The sequence below is a fragment of the Somniosus microcephalus genome, unplaced genomic scaffold (assembly GCF_052327205.1).
Source record: "Somniosus microcephalus isolate GS21.2 unplaced genomic scaffold, FLI_Smic_1.0 unresolved_chr1, whole genome shotgun sequence".
In the NCBI taxonomy this organism is placed as follows: Eukaryota; Metazoa; Chordata; class Chondrichthyes; order Squaliformes; family Somniosidae; genus Somniosus; species Somniosus microcephalus.
In genome coordinates this window covers 140,039,189-140,060,044 of record NW_028225179.1, presented here as the reverse complement: position 1 = coordinate 140,060,044, position 20,856 = coordinate 140,039,189, and the positions used below count along the sequence as shown (strand labels likewise).

Genomic DNA, 20,856 nt, shown 5'->3' with positions numbered 1-20,856 from the left:
CTCGAGCCTCCTCCTGTGTTTCTCATCTAAATCTATCAGCATAATCCTCTATTCCTTTCTCCCTCATATATGCTTGTCCAGCCTCCCCTTAAATGCATCTATACTATTCGCCTCAACCACTCCCTGTGGTAGTGCGTTCCACATTCTCACCACTCTCTGGGTAAAGAAGTTCCTTCTGAATTCCCTATTGGATTTCTTGGTGACTATCTTATATTGATTGGCCTCTGGTTATGCTCTTCCCCACAAATAGAAACATAGAAGATAGGAGCAGGAGTAGGCCATTCAGCCCTTCGAGCCTGCTTTGCCATTCAATGAGATCATGGCTGATCATCCAAATTCAGTACCCTGTCCCTGCCTTCTCCCCATATCCCTTGATCCCTATGGGAACATTCTCTCTGCATCTACTCTGTCAAAAGCTCTCATAATTTTAAAGACCTCTATTAGGTCGCCCCTCAGCCTTCTTTTCTCAAGAGAAAAGAGACCCAGCTTGTTCATCCTTTCCTGATATGTATAATATTCTAGAGACTTTGACTTTGAAGTCAATGTGACCGAGAAACGTGTTAAGTAAAGGGATTTTAAGACTGACCAGTCTCCTCAGTCAAATGTTTGCAATGGAGGAGGTCTGAAGGGTTTCGACAGACAATTTGAGTGGCGTTGGTTATCATTACGGAGGGATCACTAAGTGCCAACGGTCCACAGGACTGGAACCAGCAAAGATGGAGCATTGGCAACAATTGGACCCCAAACAACTAAAGCCCCATTCGCCCGACGTCAATAACAAGAAAGAACATGCATTTCTGTGGCGCCTTTCACGACCTTAGGACTTCTCAAAGTGCTTTACAGCCAATGAAGTACTTTTTGAAGTGTAGTCACTGCTGCAATGTAGGAAACGTGGCAGCCAATTTGCGCACAGCAAGATCCCACAGAACAGCAGTGTGATAAATGACCAGATCATCTGTTTCAGGCGTTGGTTTAGGGATAAACATCAGGGGAGCTCCCCTGCTCCTCTTCGAATAGCGCCATGGGAGCTTTTACCTCCAACTGAGAGAGCAGACTCCCTTTTTGAAGTGGACGGAATATCGGGCGGGTGGGAGGGGTGGTGTGTATAACCGGCGTGCCACCCGATCCCGTGGGATTCCCGCTCCAGCGAGTTAGGTTAAAATTCCCCCAAACCCCCCCCCCCCCATAGACTTTGGCAGATGGGGCTGGATTGGGTGTGGGCCACGACATTCCCCCCGACCCTGCTGTCGTCTCCACCGAGGTTGGGCAGACACTGTCTGAGTTCATGAATAACAATTGCGTGTGTGAGGTAGCGTGGCAGTGAGGGGCGTGGGCAGGGCGCCCCAGCAATGGCTTTTGCAACTCCTAATGGATCGATGGTCAGTCGCTATCGCGGGGCCAAAGTCTCCCAGTTGTTGTGTGTGGCGTTCTTCCACGAGACGTTAGCTGTGCAAGGTGTGGTGGATAAGACTTCGTACCGGCATGCTGACGTTTACTTGGGCTTTTTATTGCGCCAGTAAACAGGCTGCCAAATGTTACTGTTCCTTTTTAACCCTTTCTGCCCGAATTCTGCTCGACTGTAAAACCCTGGGCCGCCAAATAAAGGAGTCGCGGGTGTTGGCATAAAAGAAAGCACTTGCTTTTATGCAGCACTTTTCCTCGACCTCCAGACGTCCCAAAGCGCTTTACAGCTAATGAAGTACTTTTTGGAGTGTCGTCACTGTTGTAATGTAGGAAACGTGGCTGCCAATTTGTGCACAGCAAGCTCCCACAAACAGCAATGTGATAATGACCAGATCATCTGTTTTGGTGCTGTTGTCTGAGGGATAAATATTCTCCCCAGGACACCAGGGGAGAACTCCCCCTGCTCTTCTTCGAAGTAGTGGTCACGGGATCGTTTACATCCACCCAAGAGGGCAGACAGGGCCTGGGTTTAAGGTCCCCTCCGACAGCGCAGCGCTCCCTCGGTGCTGCACTGGAGGAGTGTGCCAGCCTAGATTTTTGTGCTCAAGTCCCTGGAGTTGTTACCAGCTGAGCCACGGCTGACAAGGTTGTTAAGAGTCAACCAGGCTGGTGTGGGACTGGAGCCACATATAGGGACCAGACCAACAGGTTTAGGGCTCAGTGAACGCCTTGGGTTTTTATGACAATCTGACAGCTTCAAGGTCAGATTTACTGAAGCCAGCTTTTTTAAGTAAATTAATTCAAATTCTCAAACTGCCCATGGTGAGATTTGAACTTGTGTCCTACTCGGCGAGATCTGCCGAACGACTACTCCAGTAACTCCACCACTACTGCCGAGACGTTAAACCGAGGCCCCGTCTGCCCCCTTGGGTTGGACGTAAAAGATAACATGGTCACTATTTTGAAGAAGAGCAGGGGGGCGTGCTCCCCCCGCCCCCCCCGATAACCTGGCCAATATTTATGTGAGAAATATGTCGAATATTCAGCACAGAAACAGGCCGTTCGGCCCGGCTAGTCTGTGCTGGTGTTTATACTCCACCACGAGTCCCCTCCCATTCCACCTGCCTCATCTCGGCCTCAACCCTCAACCAACATCACTTTAAAAAGAAAACTAGATGATCTGGTCATTATCGCATCGCTGTTTGTGGGATCTTGCTGTGCGCAAATTGGCCGCCGCGTTTCCGGACATTACGACAGTGACTGCACTGTAAAGAGCTTTGGGACGTCCTGAGGGACGATGTAAATGCAAGACTTTCTTGCGCCGCTGCTCTGCGTCTCTCGCCCAGGATCCACGCTCCCTGTGAGAGGGGGAAGCTTCTGTTCCACGCCGGTGATGAATATTTTCTTGCTTTTTATTCCCCATCTCCCTCCCCCCCCCCCCCCCCCCCCCAACGTCCCTTGTAGGGAAGAGGTGCAGCAAAACTGCGTTCGCTGGCGGAAGAAGTCATGCTTCATGTGCAAGATGAGCGCCAGCCCAGTCACGGGCGTCCTGGACACCAGCATCTGCCGAGTGTCCGTCCGCAAGGTTTGTCCAGTTAATGCTTTCAAAACGATGCATTTTACAAAGTATTTATAGCACAGAAACCGGCCATTCGGCCCCACAGGTCCACGCTGGTGTTTATGCTCCACACCAGCCTCCTCCCACCCTTCATCGTCAAACCCCCATCAACATATCCTTCTACTCCTTTCTCCCTCATGTACTTATCCAGCTTCCCCTTAAATGCATCCGTGCTATTCACCTTAACCACTCCCTGTGGTAGCGAGTTCCACATTCTCACCACTCTCTGCGTAAAGAATTTTCTCCTGAATTCCTGATTGGATTTATTAGTGACTATCTTATAGTCATGAGCCCTAGTTCTGGTCTCGTCCGCAAGTGGAAACATCTTCTAAACGTCTAACCTATCAAACCCTATCGTAATTTTGCCGACCTCTATTAGGTCACCCCTCAGTCTCTTTTCTGGAGAAAAGGGCCTCAGCCAGTTCAATCTTTCCTGATAGGTACAACCTCTCAGTTCTGCTATCATTCCAGTAAATCCTTTTTTGCACCTTCTCCATATCCTTTTTATAATATGGAGACCAGAACTGTGCACAGTGTCCCAAGTGTGGTCCAACCAGGGTTCGCTGCAAGTTTAACACAACTTCTCTGCTTTTCAATTCTATCCCTCTAGAAATGAGTCCAGTGCTTTTTTTTTTAATGGCCTTATTAACCTGTGTCGCTGCTATTTGTGATTTGTGTATCTGTGCCCCCAGATCCCTCTGTTCCTCTACCCCATTTAGACTTATTTTCCAAGGAGTATGAGGCCTCCTTTTCTTCCTACCAAAATGAACTACCTCACACTTGCCTATATTTTATGAAGGGTTTTGATGAGAGTAAATAAGGAAGAAACTGTTTCCACTGGCAGGAGGGTCGGTAACCGTAGGGCACTGATTAAAGTAATTGGCAAAAAGATGCACAGGGAGAGATGGGGAGAATTTTTTTTTAATGCAGTGACTTGTTGTGATCTGGAACGCACTGCATGAAGGTACGGTGGAAGCTGAGTCAATAGTAACTTTCAAAAGGGAATTAGATAAATATTTGAAAAGGAAAAATTTGCAGGGCTAAAGAGCGGGGGAGAGTGGGACTAATTGGGTCGCTCTTTCAAAGAGCCGGCAGGAGCATGATGGGCCGAAGGGCCTCCTTCTGTGCTGTACGATTCTGAGAGTTTGACAACTGCTGTCTCTCTCTTCGCCCCCTTTCTTTCCACTCCATCTCGCTCTTGTTCAGTCTTTCCACTTGAAAATGAACTTCTTGGACCTGATTGAGGTGTACAAAATTATGAGGGGCATAGATAGGGTAGATAGAAAGGAACTTTTCCCCTTAGTAGAGGGGTCAATAACCAGGGGGCACAGTTTTAAGGTAAGGGGCAGGAGGTTCAGAGGGGATTTGAGGAAAAACTTTTTCACCCAGAGGGTGGTTGGAAGCTGGAACTCACTGCCTGAAAGGGTGGTGGAGGCAGGAACCCTCAATATTCAAGAAGCATTTAGATGAGCACTTGAAACGCCATAGCATACAAGGCTACGGACCAAGTGCTGGAAAATGGGATTAGAATAGACGGGGCTTGATGGCCGGCGCGGACACGATGGGTCGAAGGGCCTCTTTCTGTGCTGTATAACTCTTGAGCTGGAGAGACTAGTTGTGCCCCAGGTTCAATCCCCAGTCTCCGTTGATTTACTTGATCTCAGACCAGAGTGGAGGTTAAGAGGGCTAAGTTTGGTCTCAGTGTCCCCTGAGGCAGGGAGGGGGAAATATGATCCAGGGCTCCGGTTCCTGGCCTCGACGGAGAATTGGAAACCGGGTCCAATTCTGGCCTCTTGCGCATCCCCGATTTTCATCGCTCTGCCGTTGGCGGCCGTGCCTTCAGCTGCCTGGGTCCTAAGCTCTGGAATTCCCTCCCTAAACCTCTCCGCCTCTCATCCTCCCTTTCCTCCTTTTAAGACACTCCTTAAAACCTACCTATTTGACCAAGCTTTTGATCACCTGCCCTAATTTCTCCTTATGTGGCTCGGTGCCAAATTTTGTTTGATAATCGCTCCTGTGTTTTTACTAATTTAAAGGCACTGTATAACAGCCTAGTGGCTCAGGCTTAACCAGGAGACATTTCGAGGGAATCGGACCCAGCACAAGGCCAGGCCTATAGGGGGAGGGGGAGTAAAGGGGATCAGTATTGAGGGGGTGGGACATCCCTACATTGCTCAGGCCTGCCCTCGAGAAGCAGGAGGGAACCGCGTTGGTAAAGAGGAAGGCTGCAGTCTGAGTGCCCTCTGGCTGCTGCGTGGCTGTTGAATAGATTTGATATTTAACTTTAAAAGCACCTCAAGCTGTCAATGAGCTGCTGAGTAATGCGGGGTAAATGTCAAGAATGTGAAACGAAAACAAAGGCAAGAACAGCCGAGAGAGAAGGAGGACGGGTTTGAGGCCAGAACTGTAATTGGTAGGGAAGCGAGGCCTTTGAACAACACAGGAGGGGGATGGGTGGGGAGAGGATTGCAGGTAGAACTAGGAATGCTGTCTCTTGTCATCGAGAGAGAGAGAGGGACTTCAAATAGGTTAGATAGATTGTTATCACATTCTCTTACTTTTGATGGGATAGTGTAGAGGGAGCTTTACTCTGTATCGAACCCGTGCTGTACTTGCCCTGGGAGTGTTTGATGGGACGGTGTAGAGGGAGCTTTACTCTGTATCTAACCCGTGCTGTACCTGCCCTGGGAGTGTTTGATGGGGCAGTGTAGAGGGAGCTTTACTCTGTATCTAACCTGTGCTGTACCTGCCCTGGGAGTGTTTGATGGGACGGTGTAGAGGGAGCTTTACTCTGTATCTAACCCGTGCTGTACCTGCCCTGAGAGTGTTTGATGGGGCAGTGTAGAGGGAACTTTACTCTGTATCTAACCTGTGCTGTACCTGTCCTGGGAGTGTTTGAAGGGACAGTGTAGAGGGAACTTTACTCTGTATCTAACCCGTGCTGTACCTGCCCTGGGAGTGTTTGATGGGACAGTGTAGAGGGAACTTTACTCTGTATCTAACCTGTGCTGTACCTGTCCTGGGAGTGTTTGAAGGGACAGTGTAGAGGGAGCTTTACTCTGTATCTAACCCATGCTGTACCAGCCCTGGGAGTGTTTGATGGGACAGTGTAGAGGGAGCTTTACTCTGTATCTAACCCATGCTGTACCAGCCCTGGGAGTGTGTGATGGGACAGTGTAGAGGGAGCTTTACTCTGTATCTAACCCCGTGCTGTACTTGCCCTGGGAGTGTTTGATGGGACGGTGTAGAGGGAGCATTACTCTGTACCTAACCCGTGCTGTACCTGCCCTGGGAGTGTTTGATGGGACAGTGTAGAGGGAACTTTACTCTGTATCGAACCCGTGCTGTACCAGCCCTGGGAGTGTGTGATGGGATATTGCAGAGGGAGCTTTACTCTGTATCGAACCCGTGCTGTACCTGCCCTGGGAGTGTGTGATGGGACAGTGTAGAGGGAACTTTACTCTGTATCTAACCCGTGCTGTACCTGCCCTGGGAGTGTTTGATGGGACAGTGTAGATGGAACTTTACTCTGTATCTAACCCGTGCTGTACCTGCCCTGGGAGTGTTTGATGTTATAATTGTACCAGGTGTGCTGTGCCAAGTATTTGAAGGGTTAACACATGATTCCTCTGTCTCTGCAGGAACTAAAAGGTGGAAAAGCTTTCACTAAGGTAAGAGCCCATTCTGAGTGGAGAACCTGAGTGTCCACCTTGTTCTGTGAGATTCTGCGTCCTGCTCTGTTGGGAGACTGTCTCTATGGTGGTCATGGTTTGATAGAATTTTGCTACCGTGTAACATTATGTGATGCTGGGACATTATTCGCGTGGCCGAGTTTTTAATGATTCCAAAGGGTGCGAGGTTTCCCCTGGTCGATCAGGTGAGCTTATCCAGGCAGTTGTAGCGACCAGGATGGCCCCCCAGGTTCTGTCCCATTCTTAGGGGCTGTGGGCGGAGGGAGGGGATAAAAAATCAGCCAGTGGACCCCCCCCCTCATGGAATGCAGGTGTTTGGACTTCAGGTAATGAGTGTTCAGTTCAGGCGATGCTTCCACAATCGAATAGCTGGCTGAACCGCCCCTTGGCTTGGCCTACAGATGAATGGTGCCCATGTGGCCAGTGTACCAAAGGGCAAAACATACTCTGGTGAGCAGTCACGATCCTCAGGGTGGAGGAAATTTTAAATAATTGACCAAAAGGCTGATCTGGGCAAATGATCCACTGTGGTGAAGGATTCAAATCTTGGTTGGGGGCAGGTGGGGGGCATGGGTTTAAAAATGAGGAAGTTAGGGGTGAGAAAGGGAAGTCAGCAATGGAGTGGTGGAATCGGTTACAATGGAACTGCCATCAGTAAAGATGCAAACAGTATAAGTGGGTTCAAGAGACAATTCCACACGTCTGGACAAAGACAGACTGAGGGATATGGTGAGAAGGTGGGTAGGTCCAGTGAGGCACTGGGATAAGGTGGGTAGGTCCAGTGAGGCACTGGGGTGAGGTGGGTCGGTCCAGTGAGGCACTGGGGTGAGGTGGGTCGGTCCAGTGAGGCACTGGGATAAGGTGGGTAGGTCCAGTGAGGCACTGGGATAAGGTGGGTAGGTCCAGTGAGGCACTGGGATAAGGTGGGTCGGTGAGACACTGGGATAAGGTGGATCGGTGAGGCACTGGGATAAGGTGGGTCGGAGAGACACTGGGATAAGGTGGGTCGGTGAGGCACTGGGATAAGGTGGGTCGGTGAGACACTGGGATAAGGTGGGTCGGTGAGACACTGGGATAAGGTGGGTCGGAGAGACACTGGGATAAGGTGGGTCGGTGAGACACTGGGATAAGGTGGGTCAGAGAGACACTGGGATAAGGTGGGTCGGTGAGACACTGGGATAAGGTGGATCGGTGAGGCACTGGGATAAGGTGGGTCGGTGAGGTGAGACACTGGGATAAGGTGGGTAGGTCCAGTGAGGCACTGGGATAAGGTGGGTCGGTGAGGTGAAGCACTGGGATAAGGTGGGTTGGTGAGGTGAGACACTGGGATAAGGTGGGTCGGTGAGACACTGGGATAAGGTGGGTCGGTGAGACACTGGGATAAGGTGGGTCGGAGAGACACTGGGATAAGGTGGATCGGAGAGACACTGGGATAAGGTGGATCGGTGAGGCACTGGGATAAGGTGGGTCGGTGAGGTGAGACACTGGGCTAAGGTGGGTCGGAGAGACACTGGGATAAGGTGGGTCGGAGAGACACTGGGATAAGGTGGGTCGGTGAGACACTGGGATAAGGTGGGTAGGTGAGGCGAGGCACTGTGGGATAAGGTGGGTCGGTGAGGCGAGGCACTGTGTGATAAGGCGGGTAGGGGCGGTTAGGAATGTATCGGTATGGTGAGAATGTGTGTAGGTGCGGTTAATCTATGAAAAAGGGCGAGGCTTGTTTGAACTAATGGCATTTTTCTGTTCATTATGCAAAATGTTGCTCACTTGGTAAAATATTGGTGTGGGACTTATTCCTGATCGTGACGACCTCTGCGCATATCCAGAGTGTACTGACTTAGGATCTTAGTAACAACCTGCTGGTAATCGAGAAACCTCATTGTCTGAGGCACTGTCTCTCCCTATTCCCCTCTCTCTCTCTCTCACTCCCTCTCTCTATGTCTATCTCTTTCTCTTCTCCCCTCTTCCTCGCTCTTGCTCAATCTTGCTCTCATGCTCTCTATATATCTCTCTCCCTCCATCTCCACCTTTCCCCCCCCCCCTTGCCCTTCTTCCCTATTCTCCTCTGCCTCTACCCCCCTCTCAGTTCCCTAATTCTCCTCCCTCTCTCCCCCTCCCTTTCCTCCTGTCTCCTTCTCTCCATCTTTCTATATCTTTGTCTTTCAATAATACAATACAATACAAATCGCTTTATTGGCATGATAAGGTACATCTTATGTTGCCAAAGCATCAAAATACATTTATGGTTGAACACATAAACGCGGTTCCATTCATACAGTGTATAAACAGGTATATCCCTGAGTTTATAAATATATTTTCGCCTTGTTTATATATATTCTTGTCTTAGTTTACTGGTTGTCCCTCTGTTCATGGCAAGCTGTAACATAGTGTGCCGCCAGTGTTACACAGCTTCTCTCCTCCCCCAGTAGGAATGGGAGTTTTTGGTTGTCAGTCAGATTTCTGAATTCAGGGCATATTTGTGAGAATTTTTGATAGAAATTCTCTCTGATGCCCTGATATTTTCCACAGGCTGTGAGGAAGTGCATCTCTGTCTCAACTACTCCCTGACTGCAGTGAGAGCATATCCTGTCTTCTCTTGGCAGCCTGGTCTGCCTGTGTCTGCCTTTTTCGATCTTGCATTCTGCACACCGCCCCCCCTTCCACTACCCGATCAGCACAACTCCACGTTTTGCTCTTCTGAGTTACTCGTGGCTCCAATCCTGCACCCTCTTCCTTCTCTCTGCATTCCTCATCGACTCCCCACACTCATTTCTTTCCCATGATCTCAAAGCCGTAGCATAGAGTCATAGAATAGTACAGCACAGAAGGAGGCCATTCGGCCCAGTGAGTCTGCGCCGGCTCTTTCAAAGAGCAATCCATTTAGTCCCACTCCCCCCTCTGCTCTTTCCCCATATCCCTGCAATTTATCCAATTCCACTTTGAAGGCTACTATTGACTCTGTATCCACCACCCTATCAGGCAGTGCATTCCAAATCCTAACCACTCGTTGCGTTAAAAAGTTTTTCCTCATGTCGCCCCAGGTCCTTTTGCCAATCACCTTAAATCTGTGCCCTCTGGTTACCGACCCTTCAGCTGCTGGGGACCGTTTCTCTTTATTTACTCTATCTAAACTCTTCGTGATGTTGAACACCTCTATCAAATCTCTTCCTAGCCTTCTCTGCTCTAAGGAGAACCACCCCAGCTTCTCCAGTCTACTCACGTAACTGCAATCCCTCATCCCTGGACCCATTCTAGTAAATCTCCTCTGTACCCTCTCCAAAGCCTTCCCGTCCTTCCTAAAGTGTGGTGCCCAGAACTGGACACAATACTCCAGCTGGGGCCTTGCTTACCTCCCTCGGGTCCCCACCTCCTGTAGCTGTAAATTGGTGTCACTTGACTGAGTTACCTTGTCGTCCCTCCTACTCTTGTCAACCTTGGCGTTGCTAGGTACTACCAGGCCTTGGGCCTTCACCTTGGTTCGTCAATAATATATTACAAAAAGAATGAATAGTTAATGATGTAATGACACAATTAAAAAGTCAACCGGACAGCAAGTCTGAGTGAATCATTCTTTGAATTAGTAACTTCATACACCAGGTGCTAAATACCTTTTCTGAGAAATTAAAGCTGGGCCTTATTTCCCATGAATGAGCTGGTTTCAGCCGGATGAGTCTCTCATCATCCTGCCCTGAGGCCCTGGACGTGGTGAGGCCCATCATAGAGTCATAGATTTATACAGCACAGAAAGAGGCCCTTCGGCCCATCGTGTCCGTGCTGGCCATCAAGCCCTGTCTATTCTAATCCCATTTTCCAGCACTTGGTCCGTAGCCTTGTATGCTATGGCGTTTCAAGTGCTCATCTAAATGCTTCTTGAATGTTGTGAGGGTTCCTGCCTCTACCACCCTTTCAGGCAGTGAGTTCCAGATTCCAACCATCCTCTCGGTGAAAAAGTTTTTCCTCAAATCCCCTCTAAACCTCCTGCCCCTTACCTTGAAACTATGCCCCCTGGTTATTGACCCCTCTACTAAGGGGAAAAGTTCCTTTCTATCTACCCTATCTATGCCCCTCATAATTTTGTACACCTCAATCAGGTCCCCCCTCAGCCTTCTCTGCTCTAAGGAAAACAACCCCAGCCTGTCCAGTCTCTCTTCATAGCTGAAGTGCTCCAGCCCAGGTAACATCCTGGTGAATCTCCTCTGCACCCTCTCTAATGCAATCACATCCCTCCTATAGTGTGGCGACCAGAACTGCACACAGTATTCCAGCTGTGGCCTAACCAGCGTTTTGTACAGCTCCATCATAACATCCCTGCTCTTATATTTTATGCCTCGGCTAATGAAGGGAAGTATCCCATATGCCTTCTTAATCACCTTATCTACCTGTTCTGCTGCCTTCAGGGATCTATGTACATGCACACCAAGGTCCCTCTGATCCTCTGTCCTTCCTAGGGTCCTACCATTCATTGTGTATTCCCTTGCCTTGTTAGTCCTCCCAAAATGCATCACCTCACACGTTTCAGGGTTAAATTCCATTTGCCACTGTTCTGCCCATCTAACCAACCCATCTATATCGTCCTGAAGCCTGAGGCTTCCCTGCTTGCTATTTACCACTCCACCAATTTTCGTGTCATCTGCGAACTTATTGATCATGCCTCCTACATTCATATCTAAATCATTAATGTACACTACAAACAGCAAGGGACCCAGCACCGATCCCTGCGGTACACCACTGGACACAGGCTTCCAGTCACAAAAACAACCTTCGACCATCACCCTCTGCCTCCTGCCACTAAGCCAATTTTGGATCCAATGTGCCAAATTGCCCTGGATCCCATGGGCTCTTACCTTCTTGACCAGTCTCCCATGCGGGAGTTTGTCAAAAGCCTTACTGAAGTCCATGTAGCCTATATCAACTGCACTACCCTCATCCACACATCTAGTCACCCCCTCGAAAAATTCAATCAAATTGGTTACACATGATCTCCCCCCTGACAAAGCCATGCTGACTATCCTTGATTAATCCTTGCCTCTCCCAGTGGAGACTAATTCTGTCCCTCAGAATTTTTTCCAATAATTTCCCTACCACTGATGTTAGGCTCACTGGCCTGTAATTCCCTGGTTTATCCCTACTACCCTTCTTGAATAATGATACTACGTTAGCTGTCCTCCAGTCCTCTGGCACCTCCCCTGTGGCCAGAGAGGTTTTGAAAATTTGTGTCCGAGCTCCTGCAATCTCCTCCCTTGCCTCACACAGCAGCCTGGGATACATCTTGTCTGGGCCTGGGGATTTATCCACTTTTAAGCCCGCTAAAACCACTAGTACCTCCTCCCTCTCAATGCTAATTTGTTCACGTATATCACAATCCCCCTGCTTGATTTCTATGCCTACATCGTCCTTCTCCATAGTGAACACAGATGCAAAATATTCATTTAAAACCTCACTTACATCTTCCGGCTCTACACACAGATTGCCACTTTGGGCCCTACTCTTTCCCTGGTTATCCTCTTGTCCTTAATATACTCATAAAACACCTTGGGATTTTCCTTTATTTTGCCCGCCAGTGTTTTTTCATGCCCCCTCTTCGCTCTCCTAATTTCTTTTTTAAGTACCCCCCTGCACTTTCTATACTCCTCTAGGGCTTCCACTGTTTTTAGTCCTTTTTCTCTGCCAAAAGCCTCCCTTTTTTTCCTAATCCATTCTTGTATATACCTTGACATCCAGGGTTCCCAGGACTTGTTTGTCCCACCCTTGACCTTTACGGGAACATTTTGGCGCTGTGCTCGTTCTATTTCTTTTCCGAATGACTCCCACTGCTCTGATGTGGATTTTCCTACAAGTAGCTGATCCCAGTCCAGTTTGGCCAGATCGTGCCTTATCATATTAAAATAGGCCTTCCCCCAATTTACAACCTTTATTTCCGGTCCATCATTGTCCTTTTCCATGGCTACCTTAAATCTCACCGAATTATGGTCACTTTCACCAAAATGCTCTCCTACTGAATCTTCTACCACTTGCCCGGCTACAATCCCCTGTCACAGGACCAAGTTGCCATACACAATGCATTGTTTATTCAGGTTGCTATCAGCCAGCTCTGAGGTGCACTGCTCGGCAAACAGAGAGAGAGAGAGATATCCCTCAGCACTGCCCCTCTGACAGTGCAGCGTTCCCTCAGCACTGCCCCTCCGACAGTGCAGCGTTCCCTCAGCACTGCCCCTCCGACAGTGCAGCGTTCCCTCAGCACTGCCCCTCCGACAGTGCAGCGCTCCCTCAGCACTGCCCCTCCGACAGTGCAGTGCTCCCTTAGCACTGCCCCGCCGACAGTGCAGCGCTCCCCCAGTACAGCCCCTCCGACAGTGCAGCGCTCCCTCAGCACTGCATTGGGGTTTCAGGACTGTGTGTCCTTCTCCGACCTGGATCTCTGTCACTTGCTCGCACCGTGCTCACCTCCTCCAGATCTAACCCAGACTTCTCTCCTCTCCCCTGTGACCGCAGCTGGGCTTCGTTGACCTGAACTTGGCGGAGTTTGCCGGGGCCGGATCCACCGCCCGGTGCTGCATCCTGGAGGGCTACGACACCAAGCACACGCGGCAGGACAACTCCATCCTGAAGGTACGCATGGTGGGGGGAAGGCGGCAAATGTTCGGGAACTTCAAACAGGTCGGGGACAGGGGGCGGTGGAGAGAGATCCCCATCTCCAAGGGGCATGGGGGTCAAGGCCAAAATACTCTCAGGGTCGAGAATAGTGTCCAGAGCTCACTGTAGAGGAGAGATGGAAAAGGTACAAGGCAAAGGCTCCTCTTGGGGTACCTCATCGATAATCCTGGCTGTACTTGTTTTCTCTTGTCAATCTTTGCCGAATTTTTATACTCATTAAGGTTTATAGTTCTGGCGACTGAGGCTCCTTCCATTTCAGAACCTGACACTCCCAGGGCAGGTGCAGCACGGGTTAGATACAGAGTAAAGCTTCCTCCATACTGCCCCATCAAACACTCCCAGGGCAGGAACAGCACGGGTTAGATACAGAGTAAAGCTCCCTCGACACTGTCCCATCAAACACTCCCAGGGCAGGTCCAGCACGGGTTGGATACAGAGTAAAGCTTCCTCTACACTGTCCCATCAAACACTCCCAGGGCAGGTACAGCACGGGTTAGATACAGAGTAAAGCTCCCTCCATACTGCCCCATCAAACACTCCCAGGGCAGGAACAGCACGGGTTAGATACAGAGTAAAGCTCCCTCGACACTGTCCCATCAAACACTCCTAGGGCAGGTACAGCATGAGTTAGATACAGAGTAAAGCTCCATCTACACTGTCCCATCAAACACTCCCAGGGCAGGTCCAGTACGGGTTGGATACAGAGTAAAGCTCCATCTACACTGTCCCATCAAACACTCCCAGGGCAGGTCCAGCACGGGTTGGATACAGAGTAAAGCTCCCTCTACACTGTCCCATCAAACACTCCCAGGGCAGGTACAGCACGGGTTAGATACAGAGTAAAGCTCCATCTACACTGTCCCATCAAACACTCCCAGGGCAGGTACAGCACGGGTTAGATACAGAGTAAAGCTTCCTCTACACTGTCCCATCAAACACTCCCAGGGCAGGTACAGCACGGGTTAGATACAGAGTAAAGCTCCATCTACACTGTCCCATCAAACACTCCCTTAAAGTTGAGTCGATAATCAGAGTGGGAATACATTGATTGATTTTTCTGTAACGCCCCTGGTTCCAGCACGTGATGGTGTTCAGCCCCACACTGACCCTCTTGTACAGAGCGTGCTATTGGAACCGGTTTCATCCCTGCCCACTTGGCTGACATTTGATGGATGGTGGGTGGGATGTGGTCCAGCATCTCACTGTGGAACACTTAATCTGCAGTTTCTGTAAAATTTGTTTTCATTTTGTTCGAATACTGAAATTGCTGATGAATGATTTGCTCTTTTCCCTCTCTCTCTCTCTCTCTCTCTCTCTCTCTCTCTCTCTCTACTGCTGTCTTTCATTCTTTGTCTCTGTCCTACCTTTTCTGTCTCCCCATAACACTCTCTGCATTTGTGTCTCTGTTTTGCTTTCTTTTTCTCCCTCACTCCCTCTCTGTATCTCTCTTTTTAACTCTTTCTCGGTCTTTGTTTGTTTTTCATTCACTTTGTTTAACTGTCTCTCTTTCTCTCTACCTTTCACTTTCTGTTCTTCTGTTGCTTTGTCTTTGTATGTTTTAACATGTGTGTCTCTGTCTCTGCTTTCTCCTTTTTCCTGTTACACTCTTTCTTTCTCTGACCGTCCCTGTTTTTCCTCTTTTTCTCCTTTTTCCTATTTCTTTCTCTCGATTCCTCTCTCTCTCGCTCTCTCTCAATTTCTATCTCTTTCTCCATTGCCCTATTTCTTTCTCTCTCTCTCTATCTCTGCCATTTCCTCTCTTTCTTTCTCTCTCTACTTTTACCTATTTCTTTCTGTCTCTTTCTATCTCCCTGCCCTTTCCTCTCTCTTCTCTTTTTCCTGTTTTTCTTTCTCTCTGTCTTTTCCTGATTTTCTGTCTCTCGCTGTGCTTTCCCTGTCTGTATATCCCAGGTCTCCATCAGTATGCAGTTGTTGCTGGGTGACCCCTGCTTTAAAACGTGAGTATTGGCCTGTGGCTGCGCTATCTTCAATCCTGTGCCGATGTTCTCTGAACTTTTCCCTGACAAGATAGGGTTGACTGATGCTGTCCCTGCAAGTGAACTTTACATCACTAAGTATGCCCCTGCTCCCCCACTTCCCTGTCCCTCCATTCTATGCTCGCCCCAGACTCCAGTTCTCCTTTTTCACTCCCTCTGCGCTCATAGCCCATGCTCGTCTTAGTTCCCATGTCCATAGGAACAAGAGGAGGCTGCCATTCAGCCCCTCTTCTGCCATTCAATTAGATCGTGGCTGATCTGTATCTTAACTCCATCTTGCTTCCGTAACCCATAATACTTTCAACCTGTCAACACAAAAAGAAAATACCGCAGATGCTGGAAATCTGAAATAAAAACAGAAAATGCTGGAGACACTCAGCAGGCCAGGCAGCATCTGTGGAGAGAGAAACAGAGTTAATGTTTCAGGTCGATGACCTTTCATCAGAACTGGAAAAAAGCAGAAAATGGAATAGATTTTAAAGCAAGTTTAGGGGCTGGAAGAACAAAAAGGAAGGTCTGTGATAGGATGGAAGGCAGGAGAAGTTAAGAGATATTCAAGGCAAGAGGAGGTGGTAATGGGACAGGGTAAGGAACAAAGGATGGCTCTGGATGAAGTGTGAATTGCGCTGGCAGAATGAAGGACAGCTGCCATGTGGGAGGGAAGAACAAAAGCCACAAACAAAGTGTGGATAAAAAATATATGTATGAGATAGGGGCCGAGGTTATGATCTGAAATTGTTGAACTCGATGCTGAGTCCAGAGGGCTGTAAAGTGCCTAATCGAAAGATGAGGTGCTGTTCCTCGAGCTTACGCTGAGCTTCCGTGGAACAATGCAAGAGGCCGAGGACAATGAGGTCTGAGTGGGAATGGAGCGGAGAATTAAAGTGACAGGTGACCGGAAGCTCGGGGTCACCCTTACGGACTGAACGGAGGTGTTCCGCAAAGCGGTCGCCCAAACTGCGTTTGGTCTCCTCAATGTAGAGGAGACCACATCGTGAGCAGCGAATACAGTATATTAAATTGCAAGAAGTACAAGTAATCAATCTCAGTTTTGAAATTTTGAATTGACCCCTAGCAGCAGCAGCAGCAGCTTTTCGGGAGAGAGAGTTCCAGATTTCCACTACCCTTTTTGTGAAGAAGTGACATCACCCCTGAATGGCCTAGCTCTAATTTTAAAGAAAGAAAGATTTGCATTGATCTAGCACCTTTCACGACCACCAGACGTTCCAAAGCGCTTTACAGCCAATGAAGTACTTTTTGAAGTGGAGTCACTGTTGTAATGTAGGAAACACGGCAGCCAATTTATGCACAGCAAGCTCCCACAAACAGCAACACGATAGTGATCAGATAATCTGTTTTAGTGATGTTGATTGAGGGATAAATATTGGCCAGGACACCGGGGAGAGCTATCCTGCTCTTCTTCAAAATTATGCCATGGGATCTTTTACATCCACCTGAGAGCGCAGATGGGGGCCTCGGTTTAACGTCTCATTCAAAAGACGGCACCTCCGACACTGCAACGCTCCCTCAGTACTGCACTGGGAGTGTCAGCCTAGATTTTAGTGCTCAAGTTTCTGGAGTAGGACTTGAACCCACGACATAGAAACATAGAAGATAGGAGCAGGAGTAGGCCATTCGGCCCCTCGAGCCCGCTCCGCCATTCAAAGAGATCATGGCTGATCATTCAAACTCAGTACCCGGTCCCTGCCTTCTCCCCATATCCCTTGATCCCTTTAGCCTTAAGAAATATATCTAACTCCTTCTTGAATATATTTAATGAATTGGCCTCAACTGCTTTCTCTAATAGAGAATTGCACAGGTTCACCACTCTCTGGATGAAGAAATTCCTCCTCATCTCTGTCCTAAATGGCTTACCCCTTATCCTTAGACTGTGACCTGGCCCGCCATCGGGAACATCCTTCCTGCATCTAGTCTGTCTAGTCCTGTTAGAATTTTATAAGTTTCAATGAGATCCCTCTCATTCTTTTAAACTCCAGTGAATATAAGCCCAATCGACCCAAACTCTCCTCATACGTCATTCCTGCCATCCCAGGTATCAGTCTGGTGAATCTTCGCTGAACTCCCTCCATGGCAAGAACATCATTCCTCAGATAAGGCGACCAAAACTGCACACAATACTCAAGGTGTGGTCTCACCAAGGCCCTGTACAACTGTAGCAAGACATCCTTGTTCCTGTACTCGAACCCTCGCTACGAAGGCCAACATACCATTTGCCTTCTTAACCGCCTGCTGCACCTGCATGCTTACCTTCAGCGACTGGTGCACAAGGACACCCAGGTCTCGTTGCACTTCCCCTTCTCCCAATCTATTGCCGTTCAGATAATCTGCCTTCCTGTTTTTGCCACCAAAGTGGACGACCTTCTGACTCCGAGGCGAGAGTGGCTACCTACTGAGCCATGGCTGCCTCCTTGTTTCTCCCACTAGAGGACATAGTTTCTTTCTATCTACCCTATCGAATCAGCTTAAACATCTCAATTAGATCACCCCTTAACTTCTTGGGGAACTGACTCCTTGCTGGGGTGGGGTCCCACAGGTGCCAGCCACCCTCTGTTACCCTGCCCGAGTACCGTTCTGCGTGTGTTTTCCAAGTGAGTTCCAGCAGGTTATTTGACTGTGGCGGACATCACTATCACTATCCTGTCACTACCGTGAGCGAGATCAACTAGACCAAGGATTGGACCAGGGACCTCCATGGTCTGTAAGGGTCAGCTACTCTCCAGTCAAACCAGCAGAGCCACTGGGGAAGCTGTGACAGTCCATCTCCTGGGGGAGAGTGATGGAGAAAGAAAGACTTGCATTTATATGGCGCCTTTCATGTCATAAAACCTCCCAAGGTGCTTCACAGGAGTGTTACAAGACAAAAAATTTTACACTGAGCCACATGAGAGATTAGGACAGATGACCAAAAGCTTGGTCAAAGAGGTAGGTTTTAAGGAGCGACTTAAAGGAGGAAAGCGATGTGGAGAGGTTTAGGGAGGGAATTCCAGAGCTTCGGGCCCAGGCAGCTGCAGGCACGGCCACCAATGGTGGAGCGATAAAAATCGGGGATGCTCAAGAGGCCAGAACTGGAGGAGCGCAGAGATCTCGGCTAATAAAATAATATTTGAAGTGCAGACACCGCTGTAGTGGAGGAAACGCAGCGGCCAATTTGCGCACAGCAGGAATCCCACAAACAGCAATGAGGTAAATGATCGGATAATTTAGTGATGTTGATAGTGAGGGGGAGAGAGAGGGGTAGTGAGGGGGAGAGAGAGGGGTAGAGAGGGGGGAGGGAGAGAGAGGGGGAGGGGGGAGGGAGAGAGAGGGGGGGGAGAGGGAGGGGGAGAGAGAGGGGGAGGGAGAGGGAGAGAGAGGGGGGGAGAGAGAGAGGGGGAGGGGGGGAGAGAGAGAGGGGGAGGGGGGGAGAGAGAGGGGGGGAGAGGGAGAGAGGGGGGGAGAGGGGGAGAGAGAGGAGGGAGAGAGAGGGGGGAGAGGGAGAGAGAGGGAGAGAGAGGGAGAGAGAGGGAGAGAGAGGGGGGAGAGGGAGAGAGAGGGGGGAGAGGGAGAGAGAGGGGGGAGAGGGAGAGAGAGGGGGGAGAGGGAGAGAGAGGGGAGAGAGAGGGGAGAGAGGGGGGAGAGGGAGAGAGAGGGGGGAGAGGGGGGGAGAGGGGGAGAGAGAGGGAGAGAGAGGGGGGGAGAGGGGGAGAGAGAGGGGGGAGAGGGGGAGAGAGAGGGGGGAGAGAGGGGGGAGAGGGAGAGAGAGGGGAGAGAGAGGGGGGAGAGAGGGGGGAGGGGGGAGAGGGGGAGAGAGAGGGGGGAGAGGGAGAGAGAGGGGGGAGAGGGAGAGAGAGGGGAGAGAGGGAGAGAGAGGGAGAGAGAGGGGGGAGAGGGAGAGAGGGGGGAGAGGGAGAGAGAGGGGGAGAGGGAGAGAGAGGGGAGAGAGGGGGGAGAGGGAGAGAGGGGGGAGAGGGGGGGAGAGAGGGGGAGAGGGAGAGAGGGAGAGAGGGGGGAGAGGGGGGGAGAGGGGGAGAGAGAGGGAGAGAGAGGGGGGGAGAGGGGGAGAGAGAGGGGGAGAGAGAGGGGGGAGAGGGGGAGAGAGAGGGGGGAGAGAGGAGGGAGAGAGGGGGGAGAGGGGGGGAGAGGGGGAGAGAGAGGGAGAGAGAGGGGGGGAGAGGGGGAGAGAGAGGGGGGAGAGGGGGAGAGAGAGGGAGAGAGAGGGGGGGAGAGGGGGAGAGAGAGGGGGGAGAGGGGGAGAGAGAGAGAGGGGGGAGAGGGGGGGAGAGGGAGAGGGGAGAGAGGGGGGAGAGGGGGGAGAGGGAGAGAGAGGGGAGAGGGGGGAGAGGGAGAGAGAGGGGGGAGAGGGGGAGAGAGGGGGGAGAGGGAGAGAGAGGGGGGAGAGGGTGAGAGAGGGGGGAGAGGGAGAGAGAGGGGGGGAGTGAGGGGGTGTGAGGGGGGAGAGGAGAGTGGGGGAGTGGGAGAGAGGGGGGAGTGGGTGAGAGAGGGGGGTGAGGGGAGTGAGGGGGGAGTGGGTGTGAGGGGGGTGTGGGTGTGAGGGGGGAGTGGGGTGAGAGGGGGGTGTGGGGTGTGAGGGGGGTGTGGGGAGTGTGAGGGGGTGTGGGTGTGTGTGGGGGTGTGTGGGTGTGAGTGGGGGGTGTGGGGTGTGTGGGGGTGTGGGTGTGTGGGGGTGGTGTGGGGTGTGGGGGGTGTGTGGGGGGTGGGGGGGGTGTGGGGGGTGTGGGGGGTGTGGGGGTGTGGTGGGGGGTGTGGGGGTGTGTGTGTGGGGGGGGGTGTGTGTGGGGTGTGGGGGTGTGGGGGTGTGGGTGTGGGGGTGTGTGTGGGGGGTGTGGGTGTGGGGGGGTGTGTGGGGGGGGTGTGTGGGGGGTGTGGGGTGTGGTGTGGGGTGGGGGTGTGTGTGGGGGGGTGGTGGTGGGGGGGTGTGTGGGGGGGGTGGGGGGGGTGTGTGGGGGTGTGGGGGGGGTGTGTGGGGTGTGTGGGGGGGTGTGGGTGGGGGGGTGTGGTGGGGGGTGGGGGTGTGGGGGGGTGGTGGGGGGGGGTGTGTGGGGTGTGGGGGTGTTGGGGTGTGTGTGGGGGTGGTGTGGGGGTTGGGGGGTGTTGGGGTGGTGTGGTGGGGTGTGGTGGTGTGTGGGTGTGTGGGGGGGTGTGGTGTGGGGGGGGTGTGTGGGGGGGGGGTGTGGGGGTGTGTGGTGTGGGGGTGGTGTTGGGTGTGTGGGGGGGTGTGGTGGGGGGTTGGGTGTGGTTGGGGGTTTGTTGGTGTGTGGGGGGTGTGTGGGGGGGTGTGGGTTGTGGGTGGTGTGGTGTGTGGGGGGGGTTGGGGGGGGTTGTGGGGGGGGGGTGGTGTGGGGGGTGTGGTGGTTTGGGGGGTTGTGGGGGGTGGGGTGTGGTGGTGTGGGGGGTTGTGTGGTGGTGTGTTGTTTGGGGGGGGTTTGGGTGGGTGTGTGTTTTTTTTGATTAGTGTTGGGTGTTTTGTGTG

The 20,856-nt window shown here is 51.2% G+C and overlaps 1 protein-coding gene across 1 annotated transcript in view; it reads left to right on the top strand.

Annotated features, from left to right (window-relative positions):
* The window catches only part of LOC147096019 (early estrogen-induced gene 1 protein-like), a 46,676-nt gene that overhangs the window by 15,681 nt on the left and 10,139 nt on the right, over positions 1-20,856 (top strand). The window contains exons 3-6 of the mRNA XM_085974984.1: positions 2,869-2,989; positions 6,664-6,693; positions 13,207-13,323; positions 15,280-15,326. Coding sequence (XP_085831110.1) covers positions 2,918-2,989; positions 6,664-6,693; positions 13,207-13,323; positions 15,280-15,326 — 266 coding nt within the window. The 5' untranslated portion in view covers positions 2,869-2,917. The remainder of the gene's footprint in view (positions 1-2,868; positions 2,990-6,663; positions 6,694-13,206; positions 13,324-15,279; positions 15,327-20,856) is intronic.